The sequence below is a fragment of the Haliotis cracherodii genome, unplaced genomic scaffold (genome assembly GCF_022045235.1).
Source record: "Haliotis cracherodii isolate W230 unplaced genomic scaffold, xgHalCrac1.p SCAF_9, whole genome shotgun sequence".
Classification (NCBI taxonomy): domain Eukaryota; kingdom Metazoa; phylum Mollusca; class Gastropoda; order Lepetellida; family Haliotidae; genus Haliotis; species Haliotis cracherodii.
The window spans coordinates 3,006,509-3,026,599 of record NW_027266343.1 but is presented as its reverse complement, the minus strand read 5'-3'; the positions used below and the strand labels follow the sequence as shown (position 1 = coordinate 3,026,599).

Genomic DNA, 20,091 nt, shown 5'->3' with positions numbered 1-20,091 from the left:
GCATGTACAATTTCTTTTTCATTTTTCTTCCTGCCTTTGGCATTTTGACCAAGATAGATATGCGAAACAAGAAATTTAATTTGTCAGGCCTTTGTCATAAATTAATCATAATATTTCTTCTTTATGTAGTGCCAATATTATTTCTATTTGCTCCAAAGTTTTGAATAGGATGCTAACAGGGTTAATTCTACAGATGTGGCAAATAAGAAATTCAGGAAAATACTTAGATGTGCATATTATTATGTCCTCAAAAAATAAGCACACAAACATACAGTAACTATTGTCTTTTCTTATAGATAAAAGTTTTATTCATATATGGTTATAGATTAAAACAGTCGAAAACTAATACATAATAGCTTAATGTTAAACTGATAGTTATTTCCCTATTTGTCTCTGAAGGAACTTGTGAATTTGGCATGCAAGTTAGTAAGTGCACTTTGCACAAAACGAGTGCAGTCACTCTCTTCTGCTTTCAACTATAAAGTTTAATTAAATCATCTAGCCATCTCAGGTAGTTCTAACTACACTGACTTCAGACCACTAGAATCCTTAAGGTTACAGTTTCTTTGGTAATCTAAAATCAGTCATTTCTTCAACACATATTGCCTATGGTCAATAGTAAAGATCCAATAAATACTACTCTCCAGATCTAGAGTCTAAAATCTAGGCCACAATGACACAAACAAGTCAATCACTCAGGGTTGCCCTGACCCCAATCTAAGGGCCGTCATGATCCCTGGTCTGTTCTAAAGGAGTCATAGGTGTGTTGTCAAAAGATTCAAATGAATCTTTAACAGATTTATGACAACAACAACAATAACAAAATAACAAAACAATAATGGACATGTGTATCATGTCATACCCACCCGTGCCAGAACAGACAAATTATCGGAACAATTTAATTAGAGGTTATTATATGGTAGTTTTCATTCATCATACCCCATATCACCCCCGAGATCCCCATATCACACCGAGACCCTGATAACCCGAGATCCTGATATCAACCCAAGACCCTGATATCAACCTGAGATTCCCATATCACCCCAAGATCCCCATATCACACCCAGACCTAGCTCATATCACCCCGAGATCCCCACATCAACCCGAGACCCTCATATCAACCCGAGATTCCGATATCAACCCGACACCCCCTTATCAACCCAAGATTCCCATATCAACCAGAGACCCCCATATCAACTGGACACCCCCATATCACCCCGAGATCCCCATATCAACCCAGGATCCCCATATCAACCCAAGATCCACATATCAACCCGAGACCCTCAAATCAACCCGAGATCCCCATATCAACCTGAGACCTGCATATCAACCCAACACCCCCATATCAACCCGAGATCCCCATATCAACCTGAGACCCGCATATCAACCCGAGATCCCTATATCAGCCCGAGATCCCCATATCAGCCCGAGACCCCTATATCAACCCGTTGGCTCCACCACACATGCAAAATGCGTCATATCATTGATAGGTATATAATAAATGTTGAAAAAGATGGACATTACTTGAAACCCAAAGATTAAGATTTCCACAGTGTGGCTGCTGAGTGTGAAAATGTTCTGTAGCCAAAGGATTTAAGTTTTCTTTTCGCAATTGTTAGCAGCTCTCGATTCTCCGATCGGAGGCTTCTGACTGGGAGTGTATTCATTGATGAGGCTGGTCAGATATTCTGGAGCTGGAGTTCCATGAAAAGTGTGCACACTGGTTTGTTCATTAATACCTTCATAAATGCCAAAAAAATATACTGAAGTCAAATCTTATAAATATCTTGACAATAATAACGTCACAAGCTGCTTATTTAATGATTGGCACAAAAAGACTTTAAAGGGGAAGTGTACACGCAAAAATCACTTTCTTTCTTTTTCTAAACAAAACGCAATTTTAGAATTAGTTAGTATCTGTGTTTGAAAATATACACTCATTTTTTTTCACAGTGAAAGTAGGAAGCTCACAATAGTGTGAAAGTGATATGCCGTTATGAGGCCTTCGTTTTACAAGCGAAATAGGCCTGAGTTATCCCCCTTAGATTATGACGTAATTGGTGCCAATTCAACTGGGTCCCTGTCCATTCTCAACGCAAAAGATATCAAGGACCAGTTTGCGGTAAAACAACATGGTCTACGACACACTCCGGCGCAGTGGTGACTCAGCATAACACAATTCTGGCTGGCATCTGAGATGCTAGAATCACAAAACTGTACCTACACCACGTGAAGCGGCTCTAACAAAGCATGATGACGTCATAATGTTTATCAATTGGCACCAATGACGTCATATTGCAAGGGGCATAAGCCATGGTGTTTTTGTTATGGAAATAGAACACTTGGTAAATGTGAATAATATAAATCGTTTTTGTGCAATAAATATGTTAATTAAATATGATGTTTTTATATTTTTGTCTATGACACTTCTATGTTAACACTTTTAATGTGGAAAAAGTACAAGAAAAAATGGTTCATTTCCGTGTGAACTTGCCCTTTAAACAACGTTATGAAATTAGTGACATCGTTCAGCGCAATAATGCAACACAAGCCAATCAGGAAACAGACGTCTGCTAGTGGGTGTGGCCTATTGTATAGAAAATTTGTTTGGTTAGCCAATCAAAAGCAATAGAATCCCTTAACACATATCCGTGCAGATCCGGGCTAGAATAGGTCTTCAATAACCCATGCTTGTCATAAGAGGCGACTAATGGGATTGGGTGTTCAGGCTTGCTGACTTGCTTGAAGCATGTTATTACGTAGATCGATGCTCATGGTGTCAATCACTGGATTATCTGGTCCAGACTGCCGTGATATAGCTGGAATATTGCTAAGTGTGGCGTTAAACAACAAACAAACTAACAAAAATCTCAAAACATGTTCAAGGACAACCCAATTCTTTCATATATATGAAAGAATCGGGGGGGTCCTTAACCTTTTTTTAGTAGTATATTTCAAAAGATCATACCTTGTCAAAATGACTAAATGAGAATATTGTGTTAATGATAGACAATATTATGTAAAATAATCAGAAAATAAAACCAACTACCCAAGTTTCTTGCTCAAGAGGAAATCCTTCTCCTTTACATTTTATCAACAGTCAGAAACTTCTGGAGGACACCAGGAATTTGGTCAGGTGGGTCCTACGTAGGACCGGGGTGCCCACAAGACTACCTGGGCCTGGGGTATGTCAGGTGAAGTATTGTACAATGGCTGGAACACTGGAAACAATCGTACATGGTTACACCCCTCTCCACACACCTGTATTTTCGTGGGAAATCATTTGGTCTATGCACCATAAAATATGGTATCTATTTATGATCTGAACGTGAATAATGTAGTCAATGAGTGTAATTGTGAAAGACGGTGTTCAGCAGGTACCTGGGTCGGGTCGGGTAGCGTGGGGTCAGGACCCGGGTAGTAAATATGTACTTGGCCCAGCCCCACCAGGAATACTTACACTGAACACTTTCAGGTAGTATTCTCATTAAAAAGGTTTCCAATAACATTAAAGAGCACAAGAGTGGGTTGTAGTCATATAAATTAAGGGAGAACTTGGCCACAGGTAACCATGTTTATACCCAACATATTTCAACTGGCTAAAGGACATTCATACAATGACTGAAGATAATTATATATGTGATAGAGGTTTTTTCAAACTGAAGGTATAATCAGTGATGTAATATCCAGACAAGGAGTTAATAAACTCATTAAATTAATAGAGGAAGATAATCCATCCATATCTTCCACGTAGGAATTCGGAATCAAAGACCGCTGCAAGTATAGACCCACAGAAGCGAGGTATAAGCTTCCAAGAGTTAGCTCCCTTTGTCTAGGATAACATTTTACCATCATGAAAACTTCAAAAGAATTGCACAGAAATTGTTATCTTCACCATCAGTTACTTAGTTATCAACAAAAATTGGGTTGGGACAGTTTGTATAGACCAGGCCCCATATATATATAAATATCTGCAGATTGTGAAAATATATGGGTCATCATTATAAATCACTTGGGAATTTGATATAAAATATATCTTCACCTGAAAATGTTGGCAATCATACATTTCAATGTTAATCCCCTGAAAATAATAAATGGTTTACGTAAACATGAAAAAGCATAATATCATATCTTCAATATCATCGCACTGTAAAACATGAAGTGAAGGAACATCAGTGAAAAATGAAAATCTGAATGAAAAACAATTCATAAATATGTTCAGCAAATTGGGCCTGCACCAAAAAACAAAACAGCACATTTCTCTGGTCACAATATATTATTGCTGCAGTGTTCACTCTCGGCTTTGCTTTGCGCCATTGGCAAACTAAAATTAAATATGGTGCATTAAAAAAGTACAGATGGGTCGTGTTGGCGCACTCGTGATATTAAACATAAATCCAAAATGGGTAAAATGCATTTTGAGTCTGTTTTCACTTGCCAACTGCTGAAAACTTCATAGGCTTTCATTGTTACAACATAAGCACTACCTTGCTTCACCAAATTGAGCTGATGTTGATTTGACTTGAGTTCTCTAATGTCGGCACATCACTTTCAAACTGTTACAAATGACAGTGCAAAGGCGACAAATCAATGTAATGAGAAAAATCGAAGCTCTTTGTAAAGATGATAGTAATTGGTCAATTTCTTTTAGTGAACCAATTACATTGTATGTTGTAGTTTCACACTTTTATTGCTATGGCAGACACATCGGCTGTCTAATGCTGATGTCAGTCAAGAATTCCTTCGTTTTTCGCAAAGAAGCATGATGATTCTTGTCCTGATGAAGATGCTGATGACACACAGACCACAACAAACAACCATGGCGCCGATAACCATAATGGTAAATGGACTGAGAGGAAATGCAAGGAAAGCCAATGTGTGTTACAAAATGTGTGCTTGCACCTTACCCATGGCTAACAATCAACCAAACAGCCAATCATATGCAATGCACGGTGTGCACTACCCACCACAAAAACAATGTGTTTACAGGGAAAGGCACAGGAAATTATCAGACCAGTACCCTTCAAAACCCATGCAAAATCAAAGCATCACAAATCAAACAAGTTGCTACTAGGTATTGTACGCCAACAAATCACACCAATTGGACATGACCCACAATATTTTCTAAATGGTCCGAATAACTGAAGAGAGGTGGTCCATTGGGCCTCTTTCATTAAGGCTGGGATGTACACTGCTGCTGGTCTCAAGGTATCATTAATGCTTTCTTCAAAACTAGGTACAGCTGAAATAAAGGAAGACGGCAAGTTACCACTGTGGACAAGTGAAGGTAAACTGCACCTACCTTTGTCAAGTCTTGGAGGAGGGCGGTACTTGAAGCCGGACTGGGACCAGTACACAGGTATAGATCCACGCACTTGCACAAACGACACCAGGTGGGGGGAGAACTCAATGATCTGCAATACACAGGGAGACAGGTCATAGATGGTGTATGGATCTACTACCATGTGCCACCATTCCACTTGAACAAGTGAACACTCTAACTCATCTCAGCTGACTACACTTGATGTCCTCGTCATCTTGTACAATTCTTCTTTTTTTTCTTTCACTGTTTTTAAAAAGAAGAACCTGTTACAGAGACAGAAACTGAAGCTGTCACATCAACAATTTATAACCTCAGTAACTATGTGAACTCACTTGTTCCGTTTCAACATAATTGGCACAGGCACCCGTCTTGTCTATTCCTCTCTTCTTGGACCGTGTGCCTGGAAATACAGAGAGGCAAGGTATACCGTATATCGCTGTGTATAAGGCGACCCCACGTATAAGACGACCCCTCTGTACACGCCTTAAAAATCAACCCAAAATCCTATACTCCGTGTATAAGGCGACCTGGAATGAAATATATCACAAGTCTGACTGATATACCGGTAGAAGATTTAACGCGCTCTTGCCGACTGTAGCGTATTTCGCACACGGACATCACAAATTAGTTAGTTAGTTACTTTGGAGATTGAATGTGCGCTTTCCGACTGATGCGTATTTCGCACACATCACAAGTGCGCACACAAACCTTATATATGCAATAAAAATATGTTTATCTTGCGTTGTTTATCGCCAGTGGAAAAAAATGTGAGATCTTCGACTCCGTGTATAAGACGACCCCCCTTTTTAGCCCCCTCATTTTAGGTACGAAAAACTCGCCTTATACACAGCGATATACGGTAATACATACACCATGGAACAGTAGGTAACCCTTTCTCATTTTCTGGTTTCTGGCTTCAACGGACACTTGCTTGATAAAGGTACAGTGATCCCTCGCTACAACGCTACCCTTAACGAAGGTGGAGTCGTAGGGGTTAGATGGCCAACACAACAGTATACATGCTCTGCCTACCTCACACGATCTATGTAGCACATTTCAGAGTTTAAAAAGATTAGAATAGTAGCTGTTTATGATTCATAGTGTAAAAAAAAAATTATTGAGTGTAATGCGCTTTAAAAAAAAAAAACACCACATCCCTTCAGCAAATTCAGGTGAACAAACAAGTATAACAAACTTGGTCAATAAAAATATGAAATTTGATATAAAACATAACTAGACATAATGATTTACCATTCAAATTGTATTTCCTGCTCTCCAAGGCATTGTTTCATATGCAGAGATTAAGATTACCGCATGTATTTTCTCATAAACTAAGCCAGAAATAGCAATCAGCTGTGCACACATTTCCTCCGTATCTACCGGTGATTCAGTTATAAAGCACCCAATGATACAACTTCAAAGAATTTTGATGCAATGGTTGGAAGAAATTGTATCTAAAATTACAAGAAAAATATAGTCCAATGTCGTGTTATTTTAGTTGCAGCTTTCACTATATATATTTAAAATTATAAGAATCATAAGCATAGCACTTTAGTTCAGGTGATTGCTATTGCCACACATTTTTACAAATGAAACAATTTGGCCAGTCACCGTAGGGACTTCCCGCACCACATGGATTTTGATTGCGAAAATCTTATGTTGACATTTAATAGTAAAACTGCCTCAAATACGACTTTTAACGAGTCAAAGTATGGCATTTATGATAAATGTATCAAATCTCTTGCAACTAAAGTTTGTTTCAAGGCATCCATAGTGGTAGTCTGACCATGGTTGCTGTAAATAACTGTGAGTTGTGCGATCTACCAATCACTTCACACACAATTTCGCCAAAATTAATGTAAACATTATTGAATGAAATTTTGACAAAAATGAATAAAATATATTACAAACATAAGTTCATATAAACAATGAACACCATTTTATAACCAGATAATATAATAATGGGATTAAATTGTGAACTTCAGTTCGGATATGTTGACTGGTATTTCCAGTCTTACGTAATTGGGGTGATCAGCTGATAATGTTTTTTGAGATGGGGAAAACATTGTGTCATTGGAAAACTTGAGTTTATTAAAACTGTCAGTAAATCTTGGGAGCCATGCTTTACCATGCTAACCAGGGGGAGAGAACATTGTACCATCATTTGTACCCAAACCCAGCCATGCTTCATGAAGGCACTGGCATCTCTACCAAAATGTCACATTGAAAGGATAAAGTCATAAACCCTGCCTCAATTCCTAAATGCATCTTCCCGAGACAAGGAATTTAACTAACTATAAAAGACCTGTTTCCACCCTTGCCGAACGAGGCTGGAATTATGGAGTTATATTTTGGCTGGACTAATATGGGTATCTGCATAGTCTAATCAAAATCACGTAATGAAATCAACATCCTCGTTCAAAAGCAGGCCGTGCAGATTTTGGATGATTGCATGAAATTGGGCGTCAAAAGATAGTTTTAAAAGCTTTTCATGTTTTTAATCATGCAAACATGATCTTATGCACACATAAAAGACCAGTTTTATTACAATATAGATCTTGATTATCGATCAGTTCACAGCCATTTTGTTTCAAGCAAATGCAAGTGATATCAGAGGTGGAATCTGATTGGTGAATAGGAAGGACATAGAAGGGACATAACTCGCAATAGCGATGGAACCAAGAAATTCCAGCCTATTTTGGCAAGGGCGGAAACTGGACTTTTATAGTCAGTTAACTCCCTTGCCTCAGGAAGAAGCCTAAATGCCGCTCAAAAAAAGAAGAGACATAACTTAGCTGGACAAAGAATCATTCTGGATGTTCTTGTGGCAGAGATAGAAAGCTACTATACAAAGTATTTCGAGACTTGGTCAGCAGTACCTGCTCTGTGCCTGCTGCGCCGGGAGACGATGTAGATGTCGTAGCCAAGTGGCTCGATGTACTTGGTGTTGCCGAAGTCGGTGACGGAGTCTGAGGACACCTTCTTCTTGTTCTCGTCAAAGTCCATCCTACACCGCTCCATCTGCACGAATCCCTGGATGATGGGCAGGATCCACGGATCGGCCTGAGCATCCTAAGAAGAACAAGGAGTCGTAATCCAACATGGGCCTAGTCCTTTTAATTCGAACATGTTTCTTTTAAAAATGTTTAGCCCAAAATATAATGCAGGTGGTCCAAAATAAGATATAACAAACAAATCAACTTCCAAATTTACATACCATTAATGAATGACACTAAAAAGGTTCAAATTGGTAAAAACATCAAATTTGTTTGTTAATGGTTTGACACCAGTTTCAACAGCTTCCAACATTGTTGTATTCACCCACAAGCATCAACCAGTGTGTTGATCTGGGTTTCAATTTTCTATTAGAAGAAAACAAACTAAATCAGTGTGATGTCTTTTTGGAAAAGGTGGCACAGGTGGCACAGTCACTAAAGGCACTGCAAAGAGCTGTGCCGGATGGCAACCCTGGGGCACGCCTGAAATCCAGTTCCTGTACACCCCGATTATGTTTCTAGGTTTGTCAGCACCATACCCATGCTTGTGGGTTTCATCAAAGTGGTAAACATCTAAGACCTGCATCACTTCAGGTTTTCCTCCCACATTAAGCTGACACTCTGTGAGATAACTGGAATACTGTTTGTGCCACAAACCACATGAAATGTATTACATAGCAGGAAGTTTTATTATATACAGATATTTACATAAACATTTGGCACAACATGGGGGCTGCCTCGGTTGCCTAAGAGACCCTGGGGTCGAAGTGACCCGGGTTGACACCCTGGGGTCGTGGAGACCCGGGTAAGATAACAATGTCCTGGGGTATTATGGACCCGGACTGTGTAGCTGTGAGAGGGATATGCCGGTCCTGGGGTCCGATGACCCGGACGATCCCTAGAGTTAAGCTAGTACTGGTCGTGCTGACCGGACAGTACCGAAATAGCGTAAGTTCTTTGGGGGCCACAAGCCTTCCATGCTCTGAGTATGGAGTGGCTTATGACGCCGAGGCAGCCCCAGGAGATAAGGTATCTACACGATATATATATATATATATATAGGTAGCCTGATAAACCGCCATGGAATGGACGCCAATACATGAGTACTAGCGAATGCACAACGAACCACGTTCGTGATGCTCGTGAATACCTTAAGCCATGAAAGACAGGAGGAGCTATGGGGTGGCTGGAGGGTAACGCAGTTGAGTGGCTTACGACAATGTAGAAAGTAGCCTCGTGCGGGGCTGCAGGGTTAATAAAGGTAAACACTGTGACGTCATGTCCGTCTTACTGGGCATGCGCAGACTGTTTAGAAGTGCATTGTGGGATGTAATTACTGTAACATGATCCAGACGGCATAAACAACACGTTTGGACGACAGAGTTCAGAAATCGTGTTGAATATAAACGTAATGAGGTGATTGACCTGTAATAGGTATATTAAATATGAACGCGTAAGTACTGTTGTTGTTGCACAAACTAAAATATCCAATTACCATTTTGTGCCACAAACCACATGAAATGTATTACATAGCAGGAAGTTTTATTATATACAGATATTTACATAAACATTTGGCACAACATGGGGGCTGCCTCGGTTGCCTAAGAGACCCTGGGGTCGAAGTGACCCGGGTTGACACCCTGGGGTCGTGGAGACCCGGGTAAGATAACAATGTCCTGGGGTATTATGGACCCGGACTGTGTAGCTGTGAGAGGGATATGCCGGTCCTGGGGTCCGATGACCCGGACGATCCCTAGAGTTAAGCTAGTACTGGTCGTGCTGACCGGACAGTACCGAAATAGCGTAAGTTCTTTGGGGGCCACAAGCCTTCCATGCTCTGAGTATGGAGTGGCTTATGACGCCCAAACGAGGTTAGCAACCGAGAGCCCCCAAAGAATTAATATAGGTAAATAACATGAATATGGTACTTAATGATGGTGACACATAGCCTTGTGGGCTTGCCCTAAGGTGGAGTCGGACGTTCTGATATACTTGGCGTAACAGTCCGACGTCCACCTGCCCATAGTCTTAATGAGGTGATCCTCGATGTGCACGGTGGCCGCCGTGGTAGCTGCTCCTATCCGGAATGAGTGCCCGGAGTAGTCGGCGGAGTTGTAGCCAGTCAACGTGAGGACCCTATCTAACCATGACAAAAACACAGTCCTGGATATTGGTAGATAGTCCCGACTGACGAACAGCGGATCCTGGTATGCAGCCCTGCACTGCGTTCTAATGGAATACAGTTTTGACAAGGCCGAGTAGGGACATGTCATAGTGTCAGTAGCGAATAAGGCAATGCGAACGCCTAGTCGGAAGGGATCAGTCTTAGACACTTTTAAGGTTATAACGCATGTTCTTTTATGGTGTACAAAACTAATGTCGCTCATAGTTATGTTCCTACTGGGATCAAAGTTGGCTGAACATGTGAGTTCACCGCATCTCAAGAATCCGAAGAACGCTGCAAGACACATACATTCCATTACCAAATCGTTGAAAGGACCGAACACGCCATCCCTGAGCCGCTTGATGATGTTACGTAGCACATGGTAAGTGATGGGGAGTCTCTTCCTCCGCTCTGGTGTGTGGGCCCGTTTGTATCCTCTGAGTAGAGTTTGAATCCGATTTAGGGCGCCGGTGGAGACATCGTCAAACAGTGTCCTGATGCCCGCTTGTAGGTACGTAAATCTGATTCCCGCCAGATAGGTCTTCACGGTGTCATGTGAGAGTTTGAGGAAGCCGAAACAATGTGCAAGAAAGTACTGCAGGTAGGCGTCGTTAACTGGTGGCAGGCCGCTGCTGGCACCCAGTGTGGTGAACAAACTGAACTTTAACATGAACTTTAGGTAGCACTGAAATCCTGTAGAATATGCTGTTCTTGTTTGTCGACTGATCGCAGCTGACCACAGGGTGTCCAGGTGACGATTCAGGTCCACATCACTTGTGAGCTGGGTGGGCAAGGCGTTGGATGGAAGTCTGCGTGGGGCGCCAGGGCTCGGAATTTCCTGAACTGCAAACGGGAAAGTGCATCAGCAATGTTATTTTGTACGCCTGGAACATGTTCAGCTAACACAATAAAGTTATTTACAGCTGCTTGCCATGTAAGGGTCCGCATCAGAGCCATAATGTCCATACATTTTGATCTACCCTTTTTGATAATACCCACAGTAGCTATATTGTCACAATGAAACAGTACTCTCTTCCGTGTCCAATGTCGTCCCCAGAGAATGGCCGACACCACAATAGGATAAAGTTCCAACCAAGCAATTGATTGTGCTGAGTCTCGACTGTTTATAACGTCCTTAGGCCACGCCTGGGCGAACCATGCCCCATCAAAATATCCCCCGTGTCCTACACTTCCCGCTGCATCCGTATACAGATTGAGATCCGGAGCTGATGTGATATGGTCGTCATGGAAAAACGAGATGCCATTCCACTGGTTCAGAAATTTTCTCCACATGTGCATCTCTATCCGACATTGCTTAGATATTCTGATATGATGATGCAACTTGACCACAGTGGTCGACAGTCGAATCAGGTAAGATAGGAATGATCTGCCTGGTACCACCACTCGACAAGCATAGTTTAAATGCCCTAACAAAGACAGCAAATCTCTCTTCGTACACTTCGTCCGAGTAGAAAATGATGTTAACATATCCGCTATCCTTGTCAACTTGTTCTCTGGCAACCGCGCCGTCATCGAGACTGAGTCCAAGATAATGCCCAGGTATTCTAAACAAGTTACCGGTCCTTCAGTCTTGTGAACAGCGAGTGGAATTTGTAGTTTGTCGAACAAGGTTAAGATGGCATCCATCGTTGTGCTAGCTTCATAACCGGGAGGATCAATAGTCAGGAAATCATCTAACAGATGCAGAATGTTTTTAACGCCGTAGTTGTATTGCAATATCCAGCAAACTGCTTGTGATAGGGTATCGAAAATCTTTGGACTGGATCTGCACCCGAACGCCAATCTAGTGTAGAAGTAGTACCTATCGTCCCATCGGAAACCAAAGAACGGCCAGTACCTGGGGTGCAGCGGAATCTGTTTGAATGCGTCGGTAATGTCCACCTTACACATTTGTGCACCATGTCCCAGTTGCTTAATAACTGAAATAGCATAGTCTATGGTCACATACGAGAGTGAAGCAGATTCTTTACTAATGAGATCATTGATACTTGCGGTGTGTTCCAAGTTATGAGGGGCTGACAGATCAAGGATTAGCCTCTTCTTGCCCGAGTACTTGCCCGTGGCAACTCCTAAGGGGTTAATTCTGTACACAGGGTATGGAGCCCGCTGGAAAGGTCCGATAACGTATCCTTTAACAACTTCTGTTTGCACTGCCTTAGTCACAACTATGGGATCCAATGTAGCACTACGATTGTTGTTACATTCCGTTGTTGACTGTGGAACCTCCGACATTAAGGGGTCGAATCCATGTTGCAAGCCGTTGACGAGATATGTAGCAAATGGAGGATGGGGATGAGAGGCGAGTTCTGCCTGTATAGCCTGAACGTTGATGGGAGTGAGTTGTACTGTTAAGGTGCCTGCGTCCTCTTCTCCGGTTATATCCGGGAAAGTTAGTCAAACTCGGTTGTCCCGTCTCGATTTGGGAGCCTTGGCGCAAGTTGCCTGTCCGTGGTTTGGGGCATGACAATTGAGACATACATGAAGGTATGCACAGTTCACTCTCACACAGCCCTGGTGATTGAAATTATTGCAGACCTCCCTTCCGTTTGACCTAACTCTAGGTCGTCCCCTGGTGTCGTTTTTGTCCGTCGCCCCCATCCTGTCGGAGCTGCCACTTCGGTCCGAGAACGGGGTAGGCCTAACTGTATCAGTACGTCGCTCAGGACACAAGTCTGTACCATGGGTGATGCTGTGGCAAATTGCACACGATCTGGAACGGCGCCCCGAAGAACACAGCCCGTACAGACGTGTGTCCCTCATATCCCAGCGAATGCTGCAACCTTGTTCTGCGTAGGACGCCACTCTGGCAGCAAATAACTTGTGGTAGTCGTAGTGCGCAGAGCCCCCATACAACGTAGCCAGTTCGATGACAGTTTGCTCGTGTCCATCCAATTGTTTCCGTTTGGCGTTATTGATGTCACACAGAAGGTCCTTGTAAATGCCAAAGGCCTGTATAAATTCTGCTAGTGTAAGAGTGCGATTTAGCCTAGCATCCTCCTTTAAATGATACACATTGCCATCGTACTCGGCCATTCTAGCGTCTAGCGTGTCTTGATTAGGTATCAATAGCAAGGCCAGGTTACAGTACTTGCCGTCTTTAATCTTCTTCTTGAGCGCCGGCGCGACTGTGTGGATGTGGGGCAACGAGTCTGACGGCACATCATGGCTGAGTTGATCCGGTAGGCTTGTAGCTGCGTACTCGGTGGTCACTGCGTTATGGCTGGTCATGTTGGCTATCATGTGTTTCAGCTCTGCAAGTTCGCGTTGTAGACTGGCAACACTAACAGGTGACACGGAATTGGTAACATCGTCCCTGAAGTCCGAAACAACGCTGTAAGGTAGCGTGGTCCCGCTAACGAGGGCATCTGGGTTCCTGTGCTGTATGCTGGCTTCGACCACCCCCGGCCGTGTGGCCGCCGGAGACAAAATGGCACTCGGGTCGTAGCTGTCCGACGAGGTCACCGTCGCTGCTGCTGGCCGTTGTTGTTGGTTTTCTTGGAACAGCTGCAACAAGCTTTTCCTAGGCCAATTATTTGGAACCCTCACGCCTCGCTCTGCCAGTTGTTTGCGTAGCTGGGCCACGGTCAGATACGGTTGACTGCTGATTGTCCCTGTAGTACGGCTGGCACTGGCAGCAATGGCGCGGGGTTCGAGGCTATCCGGATTTTCTTCAGGCTGTGCGGAGTCGAGAACATTAACCCGATTGCGCTGACTTCTGGCTCGTCTATGTCTCCGCTCCGCCATTATTAATCTTGGTTCGCTGCGTATCGCAAAACCTGAGATCGGATGGCTTGACTGGACTCGTGATTTAGCACCGAAGCAGATGAGATTAACGCAGTTGAGTGGCTTACGACAATGTAGAAAGTAGCCTCGTGCGGGGCTGCAGGGTTAATAAAGGTAAACACTGTGACGTCATGTCCGTCTTACTGGGCATGCGCAGACTGTTTAGAAGTGCATTGTGGGATGTAATTACTGTAACATGATCCAGACGGCATAAACAACACGTTTGGACGACAGAGTTCAGAAATCGTGTTGAATATAAACGTAATGAGGTGATTGACCTGTAATAGGTATATTAAATATGAACGCGTAAGTACTGTTGTTGTTGCACAAACTAAAATATCCAATTACCATTTAAAAGTGGTGTTTAACCCAACTCAGTCATGCTTCTGAAAAATCTTTTGTTTCAGAGTTATTGGTATGTGTCAACCCACTAAACTATCTAAACTAAAAGAAAATTTCAAACTAAACCTCTGTTTGACAAACAAAACCCAAATTAACTCATCATTTGAAGCTTGTGGATGTACACAAAGATTCGGAATCAGCTGAAATTACGTATTTGATAAGTTTCTTTTTTGTTTAATGCTGCACTCCGCAATATTCCAGCTATATGATGACGGTCTGTAAATAATCGAGTCTGGACCAGACAATCCAGTGAATGACATCAGGAGCATCAATCTACACACAATGACATGCATCAACCAAGTCAGTGAGCCTGACCACCCGATCCATACACTCGCCTCAAACCTGTATTCTTGTCCCCAACACCCAGGAGTAGTTTAGATGGGAACAGACAAAAGATTCAGCCACAGACTCCTCCCAACATTTAATCTTTTAAATTGTTGAATACATCTCAAAGTGATAAATGATAATCTAATATGATTTGGTTATGAATAAATTTGTGGTACAGCCAAAAGATATTTTCTTCATTGGTCACTTACCCTGTCTGGCCCTCAGTATTAAGGGCTTAAAACAAGGACTGGCCGGCTCGGGGTCAGTATGTAATGTCTGAGTTCCGTCCATACCAGTACAGACTGGTCGGCTCGGAGTCAGTATGTAATGTCTGAGTTCCGTCCATACCAGTACAGACTGGTCGGCTCGGAGTCAGTATGTAATGTCTGAGTTCAGTCCATACCAGTACAGACTGGTCGGCTCGGGGTCAGTATGTAATGTCTGAGTTCCGTCCATACCAGTACAGACTGGTCGGCTCGGAGTCAGTATGTAATGTCTGAGTGCAGTCCATACCAGTACAGACTGGTCGGCTCGGAGTCAGTATGTAATGTCTGAGTTCAGTCCATACCAGTACAGACTGGTCGGCTCGGAGTCAGTATGTAATGTCTGAGTTCAGTCCATACCAGTACAGACTGGTCGGCTCGGAGTCAGTATGTAATGTCTGAGTTCAGTCCATACCAGTACAGACTGGTCGGCTCGGAGTCAGTATGTAATGTCTGAGTGCAGTCCATACCAGTACAGACTGGTCGGCTCGGAGTCAGTATGTAATGTCTGAGTTCAGTCCATACCAGTACAGACTGGTCGGCTCGGAGTCAGTATGTAATGTCTGAGTTCAGTCCATACCAGTACAGACTGGTCGGCTCGGAGTCAGTATGTAATGTCTGAGTTCAGTCCATACCAGTACAGACTGGTCGGCTCGGAGTCAGTATGTAATGTCTGAGTTCAGTCCATACCAGTACAGACTGGTCGGCTCGGAGTCAGTATGTAATGTCTGAGTTCAGTCCATACCAGTACAGACTGGTCGGCTCGGAGTCAGTATGTAATGTCTGAGTTCAGTCCATACCAGTACAGACTGGTCGGCTCGGAGTCAGGATGTAATGTCTGAGTTCAGTCCATACCAGTACAGACTGGTCGGCTCGGAGTCAGGATGTAATGTCTGAGTTCAGTCCATACCAGTACAGACTGGTCGGCTCGGAGTCAGTATGTAATGTCTGAGTTCAGTCCATACCAGTACAGACTGGTCGGCTCGGAGTCAGGATGTAATGTCTGAGTTCAGTCCATACCAGTACAGACTGGTCGGCTCGGAGTCAGTATGTAATGTCTGAGTGCAGTCCATACCAGTACAGACTGGTCGGCTCGGAGTCAGTATGTAATGTCTGAGTTCCGTCCATACCAGTACAGACTGGTCGGCTCGGAGTCAGTATGTAATGTCTGAGTTCAGTCCATACCAGTACAGACTGGTCGGCTCGGAGTCAGTATGTAATGTCTGAGTTCAGTCCATACCAGTACAGACTGGTCGGCTCGGAGTCAGTATGTAATGTCTGAGTTCAGTCCATACCAGTACAGACTGGTCGGCTCGGAGTCAGTATGTAATGTCTGAGTTCAGTCCATACCAGTACAGACTGGTCGGCTCGGAGTCAGTATGTAATGTCTGAGTTCAGTCCATACCAGTACAGACTGGTCGGCTCGGAGTCAGTATGTAATGTCTGAGTTCAGTTTCCATGTTAGCACAAGTCCATACCAGTACAAGCACACTAGACACACACACAAAAAATGCTTGCTCATTGCTATATAACTGCAATAATTTTGAAAACAATGTTATTCCCCAGTTCACCGTACCTCTCTGGTAACATTAATAGGTACAGCCAATATTGAGTGAAACATTCATAAAATCCACATATCCCCCTCCTTGACTTCAAAACAAGATGAATTCTCCAGACGAATTTAAATCTAATCTAATAACGATGGGTGCAATACAAATCATATCCTGATACTGAAGTTTTATTTCATTAGCTGATATTCTTTCTTTCGAAGGTGAATCACAACCCTGAATCATTTGATTTTAAGACATCACAGCTGAAGATTGTTGACGTCGTTCGACAAATTGTGGTTCCGCTGCAGTTGCGATTAGCTGTCCTTATAAGTTAACACGGAAATTCATCTCTGTATGTAGACATCTTCTTTGGTAATAAATAGAACAATATATTCAGGTTCATATCACACTATGTTTACGACACTCGTGTCTCGCTATCACCATTAGCAATTCTGTATACCCTATTCTTACACCATTAGCAATTCTGTATCACCCTATTCTTCCACCAATAGCAGTTCTGTATCACCCTATTGTTACACCATTAGCAATTCTGTTTCACCTGATTGTTACACTATTAGCAATTCTGTATCACCCTATTGTTACACCATTAGCAGTTCTGTATCACCCTATTGTTACACCATTAGCAATTCTGTTTCACCCGATTGTTACACCATTAGCAATTCTGTATCACCCTATTGTTACGCCATTAGCAATTCTGTATCACCCTATTGTTACACCATTAGCAGTTCTGTTTCACCCTATTGTTACACCAATAGCAATTCTGTTTCACCCTATTATTACACCATTAGCAATTCTGTATCACCCTATTGTTACACCATTAGCAATTCTGTATGACCCTATTCTTACACCAATAGCAATTCTGTATCACCCGATTGTTACACTATTAGCAATTCTGTATCACCCTATTCTTACACCATTAGCAGTTCTGTATCACCCTATTCTTATACCAATAGCAATTCTGTATCACCCGATTGTTACACTATTAGCAATTCTGTATCACCCTATTCTTACACCATTAGCAATTCTGTATGACCCTATTGTTACACCATTAGCAGTTCTGTATCACCCTATTCTTATACCAATAGCAATTCTGTATCACCCGATTGTTACACTATTAGCAATTCTGTATCACCCTATTCTTACACCATTAGCAATTCTGTATCACCCTATTGTTACACCATTAGCAGTTCTGTATCACCCTATTCCTACACCAGTAGCAATTCTGTATCACCCTATTCTTACACCAATAGCAATTCTGTATCACCCTATTGTTACACCATTAGCAATTCTGTATCACCCTATTCTTACACCATGAGCAATTCTGTATCACCCTATTCTTACACCAATAGCAATTCTGTATCACCCTATTCTTACACCAATAGCAATTCTGTATCACCCTATTGTTACACTATTAGCAATTCTGTATCACCCTATTCTTACACCCACCACCATTAGCAGTTCTGTATCACCCTATTGTTACACCAATAGCAATTCTGTATCACCCTATTCTTACACCATTAGCAATTCTGTATCACCTTATTCTTACACCATTAGCCTTTTTATACTTTATATCTCTTACCACCCCTCTCAAAAATTGAGCATGGAGATAAACATTAAGCTCCAGTGCACCTATAGAAAATTGGACCTCTTTCGCTTGTAATGAGACAGCAACATCATATCATTGATTTAAAAAATACCTGTCTTAGTAAGGTTGAATACTCTTAATGTAGACCAGCTGACATCTATAAATGCATGTCTTTGCACATTTCCGTTGCTGAAACACCTTCTAAACAGGCCCAAGACAAACCTCCGTGTCCATGAGCTCCTGAAGCATATGCTTGTTCCAAAAGAATCGATCATCAACTCTCCGCCACAGTGGCGCTGTCTTGTCGTAGGTCTCCGCATGCTGTCGCTGTAAGGAGTTGGTAAGGTCATAGGTGTCGCTGTAGTAGAAGAAGTCGGAGTCGTTGTACATCTTCAGGAGCTCCTAGAGGGAAAAACAGATGTTGCTTCAATTTAGTATAATTGAAAAACAAATTTATCAATTTCAAATCAATTTTAGTGGTTTATACTCATATTTATGGTATTCAAATGGCAATTATTTAAAAACTAATTCATACATTGTCTCAACTTATAAACACAGTAACTATTTAATAATGAACTTGTTGGTATCATTGGCATTCAAACAGTACGCATCTTGTTCATGATAACACCATTTCTCAGTGCCACATTAAGGTTAATCAATGTTGAAACATGTCTTGTGACACAAACTGAATCAACAAACATCTCTACTTAGGAGAGGACAAGATGCAGACAATTGTCAGGCCCAGAAAGTTGGATTCAAGTACACAAACTGAAAAGCAATGCTGTACATCAGCTTGGCAGTTAATGGCTACCCTGTATTATAACCATTATGACGATACCACTTTATTGTTGTTGCAGTTGATTTTGAGCCAGGAATTCACTTTCCATTCCAATTCCATTTCAAAAAATAAAAACTGATGCAACTGTAGTTAATTTTGCAAAATTATTGGGAAATTATATACCGTATTCAATGTAATAAGTGCCCTGGGTGCTCTCAAAATTAGAACTAGGGGGCTCTTATTAGAATATTATTTTGGTGAAAAAAAACCGGGAGCTGAAAATAAATTTTGTGGTTTATGCCGACTGCCTGAAATGTTTATGTACGACAGATATATTTTTCCAGAATTTAATTGCCAATAATTAAGGGTGCATATAACACATGAATGTGTATTATACGCGAAACAAATAGGCGTTGTGTACATTGATCAATCGGAAGGGGTGCCAATTGGGATTGTTCACTAGCCAATTTATTAGCAAATATTGCCGTGTGCGCTTATTAGAAAAGGGCGCTTATTACGTCGAATACGGTATCAACCCTAACATGCTAACACCCTAACAAGTCGGAGAAATCACTTGAATCTGTTGACTCCTGAAGTAGAATCAACTCATTGCTCCATCATCCAGAATCAAGAGCTTCAAGTGATTTCTCCATTACACACATTTGCACATCTGGCATTAATCACAGACTTAGCTGGTTCTCAATTATTGCTTTGTTTGTTTGTTTGTATGTTTGTTTTTAAAGCTATATTCAGCAATTTCCAGCTATATGATGGTGGTCTGTTAATAATCGAGTCTCGACCAGACAATCCAGTGATTGATATCATGAGCATCACTCTACGCAACTGCCTCTTACGACAAGCATTGTCACTGCAATTGA

At 42.1% G+C, this 20,091-nt stretch overlaps 2 protein-coding genes across 2 annotated transcripts in view; both read right to left on the bottom strand.

Moving 5' to 3' along the window:
* Window positions 1–20,091, bottom strand: part of LOC139452503 (phosphatidylinositide phosphatase SAC2-like) — a 390,307-nt gene that overhangs the window by 299,327 nt on the left and 70,889 nt on the right. The window contains 4 exon segments of the mRNA XM_071234004.1: window positions 5,303–5,414; window positions 5,656–5,723; window positions 8,203–8,395; window positions 18,658–18,837. Coding sequence (XP_071090105.1) covers window positions 5,303–5,414; window positions 5,656–5,723; window positions 8,203–8,395; window positions 18,658–18,837 — 553 coding nt within the window.
* On the bottom strand, window positions 9,721–12,736 carry LOC139452887 (uncharacterized). Its single transcript, XM_071234525.1, has 2 exons — window positions 11,941–12,736; window positions 9,721–11,326 (listed from the first exon to the last, which is right to left on the bottom strand). Exons 1-2 carry the CDS (start codon window positions 12,734–12,736, stop codon window positions 10,248–10,250), a joined length of 1,875 nt encoding a protein of 624 aa, XP_071090626.1. The 3' UTR covers window positions 9,721–10,247.

What these genes read in the sequence shown, in the direction of transcription:
- LOC139452887 (XM_071234525.1), bottom strand. Translation starts at nt 12,736, where the DNA reads ATGTCGGAGGTTCCACAGTCAACAACGGAATGTAACAACAATCGTAGT. An exon ending in ATTTTCTACTCGGACGAAGT is followed by an intron (nt 11,327 to 11,940) that starts GTACGAAGAGAG and finishes TCCCGTTTGCAG; the next exon opens with TTCAGGAAATTCCGAGCCCT.